At 38.4% G+C, this 9,223-nt stretch overlaps 1 protein-coding gene across 1 annotated transcript; it reads right to left on the bottom strand.

The window, feature by feature from the left end:
- Positions 1–375: 375 nt before the first annotated feature.
- On the bottom strand, positions 376–9,023 carry LOC144561532 (regulator of nonsense transcripts UPF2). Its single transcript, XM_078310501.1, has 18 exons — positions 8,907–9,023; positions 8,771–8,830; positions 8,430–8,517; positions 8,143–8,345; positions 7,214–7,552; positions 7,024–7,128; positions 6,820–6,947; positions 6,021–6,194; positions 5,607–5,685; positions 5,155–5,457; positions 4,602–4,799; positions 4,383–4,484; positions 3,888–4,139; positions 2,602–2,820; positions 2,338–2,508; positions 2,056–2,241; positions 1,589–1,969; positions 376–1,135 (listed from the first exon to the last, which is right to left on the bottom strand). The coding sequence occupies exons 2-18, from the start codon at positions 8,816–8,818 to the stop codon at positions 638–640; spliced, it is 3,474 nt and encodes a 1,157-aa protein (XP_078166627.1). The 5' UTR covers positions 8,819–8,830; positions 8,907–9,023; the 3' UTR covers positions 376–637.
- Positions 9,024–9,223: the final 200 nt, after the last annotated feature.

Genomic DNA, 9,223 nt, shown 5'->3' with positions numbered 1-9,223 from the left:
TTAGAGGTCCAGATTCCAATACATGACACTGTAAGATTGAAACCAAAAATCAACCTAATCTAGACATCTAACCCAATTGTTCCAAGACTTGATTATCTCCGAAACTAAAAGATGATTCACCCATGACCTGTTGAATTCGAATCCTCTGAGATATCTCAAACTTAGTGTTCTTTTGGAAATCTCAACCGTTTATATATGTTCTGCACAAATAATACTGGCCCCCTGCGCTATCCCTAAATAAGCACCGTACACATTAGTCACGTAAAAATTGAGATATCTCAGAGGATACGCACTCTGACCTGTTAGGCTAAATTGGCTCAACCCCATAACAGACCAAATCTGTCTCAACCAACATGAAACTGAGAGGAATGGCTCTTTTGTCTAGAAAGGGAAAATTATACTTCTATTGCATAAGTACAGGCATGTCATGACAATTTTGTTAAGGACCAAACAAACATCAAAACGAGCAATACACATACGTCATGGGAAATAAAACTACACTACAGAAAACCCAACACATCTAATTACAAAGAAAACCATTTGCTCCGCTCGGGTTTTCCACTTCCAACGCAGATATAATTTTCCTCTTTTTCTTCAATATTTTTAAATTTTAAAAAGCAGCCTAAATTAACAAGAGTCACCGTCTCCTGCTGTACCCATGGTGATACCCACCCGCAACATAAAATGACCTCCCCCTCCCTTGCCCACCTGACCTGTTACCACTACCAGTATTACCAGAACCACCAGCTCCCCCACTGGTACCACTGCTACCAAGTGAAGGCCAGTTACCGGTCATCAAAGCTGCACTCCCCTCGTCTTCCTCTCTCTCATTGTACTCCAAGATTTTCTTTTTGATATCCCTTTTCTCTTCCATCTCGGCCGCTTCTTTCTCTTTCACCCCCTGCACCAGAGAGCACTCACCAGGAATGTACATTTGCTTGGTCTGTTGCTTGTTCCCTTTCTTAACTAAGACCTTCACCCGCACTTTGCTGCCGCCACCATCAGGCTCTTCGTCTAGTGTTTCTTCACCGCTCTCAGATTCTCTGTGGCCTCCTTCAAATATGTTCATTGGTATCATCATGTTTATGGTCGCGGGCCGGACTCTTAGCTCTTGTTTGCGCGACTCCAGGCTCTCCTGCATTATTTCATTTTATTTTATTTTTCCATGTCAACAGAGATTCTAGAATACCAAGTCCTCTTGGTGTGACCTAGGACCACCTAGCCAATCAGATCTCCTTTATTTTTTAACATAGTTATTATAAAACATCCATTATTCCAAAATCTAGTTCTGGCAAACTTTCCATCGAAGGCATGCCACTCAGGTAACTTTGAAGGTCAGCACCAATACCACCAGTACCAGAAGATATGGGATGAAAATTCATCCCATGACCCACAGAAAACACAACGTTAACAAAAGTTTTAAATATGTATATAATATAAAAGAAAGCATGCTCAGATCACACTGATCGGGAATAAAATCTAACCAGCACATACCGATATTCCACAGAGTTCCACGTGGCATATGACATGTGGATCTATAGAATGCCTTGATGGGGGTACAAGGGAAATCAGGGTCACAAAATCTTACCTGCATCATGGCCTTCATCTCCCGGTCAAAATCTTCCATCTCAGCAGGATCTACTTCGGTCCTCTTCTTCCTGACAGCAACTTCATCCTCCTCAGATCTACCAGGACCCGCGTCCTCATCCTCATCATCACCATTTATACTCTCGGAACCATCATCATTCCCTTCTGACAGTAGCTCGTCTGCCTCTTTAAAGCTGCTCCTGTCAGAATAGCTGTCACTGTCACCAGTCTCCATTCTCACATTGTCAGTCCCATTTTCTTCAACCCCATTGGCCGCATTCTTGGCAAGACGCTCTTTCTCTTCAAGTTCAACTAGCGCTGTAGTTATGTCATCAACTGAAGTATAGCGGGTCATTTTCGGCCGTAGTTCAGCGAGTATGTCCTGTAAACGCTCAACGTCACGAGAATGCCCCAATAATAGTCTTGGAATTAACAGAGGTTATATTTAAGATAAAAGAGTTTCTTAACCTGAATTTCAAATTCAATATCAAAGGGAACCTGCCCTTTGCTGAGGATATATCTTTGAAAATGAAGCAAAAAACGGTCGAGTTTTCGTTTTGAAGAGCCTCTGTTGAAATAGTGACCACATGTCTGGAGGATTGTGATAACCATCCTGATACGAAAACAATCCTCTGGCGGATCCAACACTTCTTGCTATAGGAACGAGAAAATGGGTTGATGTTAGAACATTAGATGTTATCACATTCTTTTATACAACACAGGGCCTAGAGGTCTAGCAAACAGACTTACTTCAGGGGTCCCATGGCCAAATATGAGTACAAGGTAGAGCGTCTCAAATATAATAGAAGAATCAAGTTGCTCATAGTTATAAAGCTCCCCCAAAAATCGCATGTGTGCAAGCCGCATTTGTTGCATGTTGAAGTCATTCAGTTCCAGACCCACTCTTATCTCCTCAAGCACCTAAAAAGGTTCACGAAAGAAAATAGTAATGATAATAATTAATACTATAAATAGGATTACTAATCTAAATAAATTGGTGTGCATTCGACTTGCCTCGTCCACAACAGCTACAGCAAAGTCATCGTGATAGCAACTGAGGCCAGCAGTTAGAAGTGCAATGAGATAGATATGGCTGTATTTTCCCTTGTGAACTTTCAGAAAGCATTTGAGGATGTACGATTCACACTCTGCCCATGGCATCTTGCGCAGTTGCCGAAGAACATATTCTACATTGTTCTTGTCAAGATCAGTGAAAACCAACTTCTTTATGTACTGCAGATAAGAAATGAAGAAACTATCATATTTGTAGCACTCATTGAAGTTGCATATGTAGTGATGATGATAGCACACAAAAACATTAAGATAACTGGTGCTAAATCTGGAAATTATACTGCTATACAAACTAGAATTTGCATGCGTACTGTAAAAGATGATTCCTGTTTGCAAAAATGGGCGGCTTTCAAATGTCCCGAATGGGGTTCAATGTCCCCCATTCTTTTTTCTAATTGCACACGCATATGGTGTAATTTTAATGTTCAGTATTTTCTTATAAAAATCCATATTTGACCCCGGCAAATATGTAAGAATTGTAATGTTGCAAATTTTAGCGGCCATAAAATGCCAAATTAAGAGAGTTCTCCATGACATGGCATAACTTTGGTGGTTTATTCAGATTTCTGTGCTTGGTTAGTCTGCAGCTCATATCTAAATCCATAGTCTACTTAGCTTAACCTATAAGCCCGAACAATAATATTGATAACGAGATAAAATGAATCTGATGAATGCTGCAGCGAATTTAATTTATATGAAGAAATTGTTACTATTGATGTGTTGTTGCTATTAATTTTCTTTGTGGTGTTATATTTGAATGACTTAGGCCTAATACCTGCTTGCTTTTGAGATATATTTGAACAATCATTCAGACTGTGTAGTCTATTAAGGATAATGTCATGCATAAGAATTGTAGTAAAGTATATATTATAATGGCAAAATTGATGTTTTGTTATGCTATTATGTTAGACACGTGTTATTGATAATTTCGACTGAGTAACATTAAAGAGAATTGGTTTTAAAGAAACATACTGGTATCATTAGTTAAGGCTGGCATATCACTAAAGTACTAAACGAAAACCCCCAACCACCCCCAAGGACACTTAACAGCTGTGTTTTGCATGAGTATGATTTCCATCAAATAAAGCATGCTTGACATGAAAAGAACACCATAAAAAGACCCTCCAGGTTAAACATGCATGTTTACATTCAAGACACCAATCATCCTCAGTGTATAAATACGCATAAGATAATTTCAAAAAAGAAGTATAACAGTAAAAATGGCTCACTTGATGAAGAGGCGGCCGAACTTTAGATACTCGAGCTGACTTCTCTGGGGGCTTGCAAAGGTAGTATGCATTCTCAACAAGAGTGCTATGGCGGGGGTCGAGGTTCTTAATAATCTTGAGGCGCATCATTACATCAAGCATATTTGCCATGCGAACCGTAGTCTCTGGTGAACGGTACAGGAACCTCCCACATGTCTCGAGCAGGCTGCATGCCACATCTATGTTGTGATGAGTAAAATCATCTAGACATTGCTGTCATCAAATAAACAGAAAGAGTGAAGTAGCAGAAAAATAAACTGGCGCTCAGTTAATATGGAGTCAACCCAATTACCTGTACTGGTATGGTCCCGATGATAGAGGAAAAGTACCAATGAATCTGATCCCAAAGTTTATTCACAGTTTCTCTTGGCATTGTAGGCATCAGATCTTACTTCAACCTTAAAATAAGCTACCACACTAAATAGACCAAAAAGTGTACTGTAAAAAGGAATTCACCTTAAAACAAGTAAAGACAACGCCGGGAGGTGCAATTTTAAACTTGCATAGCTCTCCAATAAACCGAATGTTCTTTATCTTTGTTTCAATGTTGATTTGATCCTGAGAAAGAAGAGGGCAACAGAACAATCTAAATTCAACATAGGATAAACTTAAACTGAAGATAAGGTAATCAAGCCCGGTTAAAATATTTTGGCAGCTAATAATATGAAGGAAAACCTTCTTATTAATGAGAAAATTGAACTCCTCCTCGAGCATACTGAGAAGCATGGTAGGTACATCTCGCATACAAGTGGCAAGTGTTGCGACCATCCTAGAGTAGTATGGCAACAGCTCCAGAGAAGTCCTTGACACGCCAAACAATGCACGCACCAACTTCTTGCGGGTTGCTTTTGAATTCAGGTAGCAGAACTCCACCTGTGAAAATGACATTAATCAGAAAAAAGAAAAGATTTTAAAATCATTATGCTGCCAGAAGATAATGCTATAGAATAAATTAAGCCCCAGACTTAACCTACAAAAAGAAAGAGAAAAAGTATCACCTTGACATGCGATCAACCCCAGTTCACTAGCAAGTGTAAAGACGATATCAATGTAAACCAGAGAAATATGAACAATTAATGGACTCATACAGAGTGAACATCTAATATGCAATTGGTGACGCCGTAAACAGTTTGACTGACATTAATCGATTTCGTAAAGTGTGATGATGTCAATCAACCACTTAATCATAACAAGGTCAAACGACTATAAGAGAATGCAATGGACGAACCGTGAGTTGATCAATCAGGTCACGGCTAACGCAACTAGGAAGCCTCTGGAGTAACGCATCTAAACTCGCATTGTCAGCACCTTTACCTTTCTCCTTCTCGATCTCCCCTTTTCTGTCTGTATCCTTCTCTTTGGTTTTCTCCTTCTCAGTAACTTTCCCCTTTTCTTTTTCCTTCTCTTTCTCCTTTTGTCTTTCTCCCCTCTCCTTGCTTTTTTCCTCTGCTTTGCCTTCATAATGATGCTCAGAGGTCAAAGAAGATGTGGCATTTGCTTGCGCATCGCCATCTGACTCCTTTGGTGATTCCTTATGAAAAATTTAAAAAAAAAAAAGCACCATGTAATTGGATTTACATGAAAACACTAATTTCCAGTTAAATGAGATTACAGACACATAAAAAATCAACTTCGCGCTCAAACATTAAAACACATGATTCAAGTAATTCGAAATCTTACTGGCTGCTCATTTGCTTTTCCCTCTTGATCTTTCGTCTTTGGTTCAGTTTCTCCAAGCAGGACTGCAGGAACAAAAGCTCTGCCAAAAACATTGTCGATTAGAAGTTAGAAAAAAAAATGTTTAATTAACAAGAAGCTATTCAAACCTCTTTTGGAAAATTATTTAAAAACAGCACAAGTTCTGCCAATAGTGTTTAATGGAAAGCAAAAAATAGACCTGCCAAATTTATGTAATCTCTCTTCACTAATTTCTAAACAAATTATCACTTGCTGTTTAAGCATAAGTTCCTGTTCTCGAAAATAATTTGTTACTACATGGTATGAACAAAAATAGGTATGTAGTATAAAATATATAATTGAAAACCATTCACCAAATTTGATATTTCTTCTAAAAGGTGTATAGGATATACTAACCTGAGGTCAGGTAAAGACTCGTAGAAGGACCTCGTATCTTCGTCGTCCCAAACTGGTTCCATTGCGGGCGCATCTTTTCCTTGCCCATGCGAGGATCCATCAACTGAGCTATTAACCCTAGTGGGACCGTCATCAGGCATCACCGGAGGATCCATTTCAAGGGCTTCAGCCAAACTAAGCAAAGAAGAGAAGTTTTATTTCAAGGGTATTTAAAGAGTTAAAATACATAAATCATGAGCTTCAGTTATCAGATACGCTGTCTCATGGAAAGATATGCTAATTGTCAACGTCAGCAAAAGATTTAGTGCGCGGAAAATTAGAAAGAAAATTACACAGGTTACGGACCAAAAGAAGAAGAAAATATGGAAGGACAAAAATGCAACTAAGAAAGCTCTAATTGGAAATTTGGTATCACAAAAATGGGCTCACTATGAAAAAGGGCCTATTTCCATGACAGGCCGCAGTTAACCCAAAACAGCTTACGACTACCAAATCTTCACATAGCATGGCAGATTTTAGTCTATCCTTATAAGTGAACCTTTATGATTTTATTTATTGCACATAACATGTCAGTGCCATATCATCCTATTTCTCACTAGGCTAGCATTTGTGAATTTCTCTAAATATGAACAATGCATAAGCTTGCCATCTATTAAACATGGCAACTTCAAGGAACTAAATAGAAACAGACAAAATCTATACAATTAAGATGCCATCTAGAATGAATAAATTGTCCAACTAAGTTAGAAAACAATGAATTATTAAACAACCGCAGGTTCAATAAAGAAAACGAACTCACGAAGAGACACTACGAAGCAATTGATCATAAGACTTCCTTTGTTTTTCATAAGATGAAGTGCTATCTTCACTTAGCTCCCCTCTAGCATTAAATACCTTTGCATTCTCCAGTTCCGTCATTCTCAGTGACTACAAATAAAATTAGAGAAATTGTGAGTTTTGCCAATAAAATCTACAAAATATGCAATGAGATGAGCAAACTTACATGATGCTCAGTTCGTAGTAGTTCAACTACTGCATCATGGTACGAGCTGAAAGCTTTCTTAAAAAACTTTTTCTGGTCAGCTGTAACATTGAGACCCTTGAATAACTGCAATTAAAGGAAACAAAATCTGAGACAGTTATTTTTATAGTTCAAACATGAACATTACACTTGATAGAGTAACAAAAAAAACCTCTTCATGAATGTCACGCTCGGGCAGGGGTAACCCCAAGAAATACTTCCCCTGTTTGGCAAAACTAGTAAGAAGAGAGAGATTAGTCTGAGTAGCCTCTCGATCTTTCAAATGCTCGGTCGAAGTAAGATCTTTTATAATATTGACAAAAACAGTGGCGTCTTCGACTATGCCCACAAAATAGAGCTCCAAGAGTAGCTTAAGAGTGCTTCTTCTTTTCATGGCTCTAGAACTGTTATCTAACTCCTCTCCAGTTTTGCCGGGAGAAAATACTTTCAACAGGCCTTGTATCAGACAAGGTGAGAAGTCCTTGTATCTTTGGTGTAGCAAGGAGCACACCTAGAAAATTACAAGACAAAGGAAGACCCAGTTGTGAATCTCTTATTCAAAAGGAACTAATCAAACGCTAAAGGTTACTCAAAGATTTTATAAAAAAAACTAACACTTATCCAATTTGCAAATACCGCCCATTATTTTTGCTAATTGCAGAAACATTCATATTTGGAGGAACAAAAAATTAAAACAGACACTTCTGTTCTCTTAGGCAACTTCTTTTGTCCTAAACAAATTTTCGCCTTCTACTATTATTAAACGTGTTACCATTATTCCTAATTAACATCAGTTTAGCAAGGACTCCATAGAAACGGAATAGAACAAGAGAAACAGAAGGAAATAAGGAAATTAATTTGAATTTAAAAGGATATCATTAAACGGTCATTAGTGAAGTCTAAACGGGTACAAATCACATTATTTGAAATAAGGGCACAGTGGTCATCTTGTACATTTTTTTTTCCTAAAACTCGGTGTTCGTGTTAGTTTTTATACTGTTCGCAACTACCCCCAAATAATTGGTGCTCTTTCAATAGACAACTGAGCAGTAGTGGCATATTTTGGAAAACCTGTACTGTTAAATGCAAATTCAGTTTTACCTGGACAGCAGTTTGGATGTCAGAGGTCTTGAGTTTGGCCTCACAGATATAAGACACTGCCTCACTAACAAATTTACTCAAGTTAACGCTTTTTAATTCCTCTATCAAGGACTCTTTCTGGTCTTCGCTTATTTGTTTAAGTTTCCTAATAACAGCTGTATTCCGTTTAATACTTGAATCAAGCGTTCTGAGAAAGCTTGTATCTGCATTAAATATAATAATTTCATGGTAATCATTTCTCATAGAAGAACCAATAAAAGAAACAGATCATGAGATGAGAAAGTTACCGGGCCTATTAGGATTAAGATTGCTCTGTCTCAGAGCAAGTTTTCCTTCAACTATCTTTTTCAGTTCCTCCAGCCGAGCAATGTTCTCCTGGATATGACGATAATGATAAAAATAAATTACAGAAGACTAGTTAGCAAGCCGGTATTAGGAACGGGCTTAACACTTCTATTTCACCATAAATTTATTAAAGATGTCAAGTAAATTTGTCTAATTTTGTAAAAACCTAGCGTGCTTCTTCTCCTGATCTCCATTCCCTCAGACCTTAGCCTCTAAACCACGTGGTATTTCTCTACAACAGCAGAGAATTGAATTCTTTGACAAAAGATAACTAATAATTTACCTCGTCGTCTTGCTTATTAGTGCGGTTCTCTTCCTCCGCATGCTCCATTTCTCTTCAACCCTGCACAAAGTTCCAATTAACTGGAGCAAATTCCTCAACTAAAACCTTAAGATTGAATTGCGGAAAATATTAAAACCTTGTTGTTCCTTCCCCCTTTGCTCGTTGAGTGACGAATTGAGGGTTAAATCGATGCGCACCTCCGTCTCTCGGTTCGGACAATCGGACTACACCGTCAGAACGAAGAAACGAAGGGAGTGAGAAAAATGGACCTTACCTGGGCTTTTATTGGGCTTTTCTTGATCATTTAATTGGGTTAACGGGATAACACAGAAGAGAAGCGTAGAAATAGGCTTTGGAAATCAAACCTGAGGTTGGGCTGGGCTGGGCTGGGCTGGGCTGAAACCAGAGGAACTTGTTCTTAGTGTAGGCTTTGGGAGGGACTCGTTTTATTTG

This window comes from Carex rostrata, chromosome 11, assembly GCF_964058835.1.
Source record: "Carex rostrata chromosome 11, lpCarRost1.2, whole genome shotgun sequence".
Lineage (NCBI taxonomy): Eukaryota > Viridiplantae > Streptophyta > Magnoliopsida > Poales > Cyperaceae > Carex > Carex rostrata.
The sequence above is the reverse complement of the archived record's forward strand: the minus strand, read 5'-3'. Positions and strand labels throughout refer to the sequence as shown.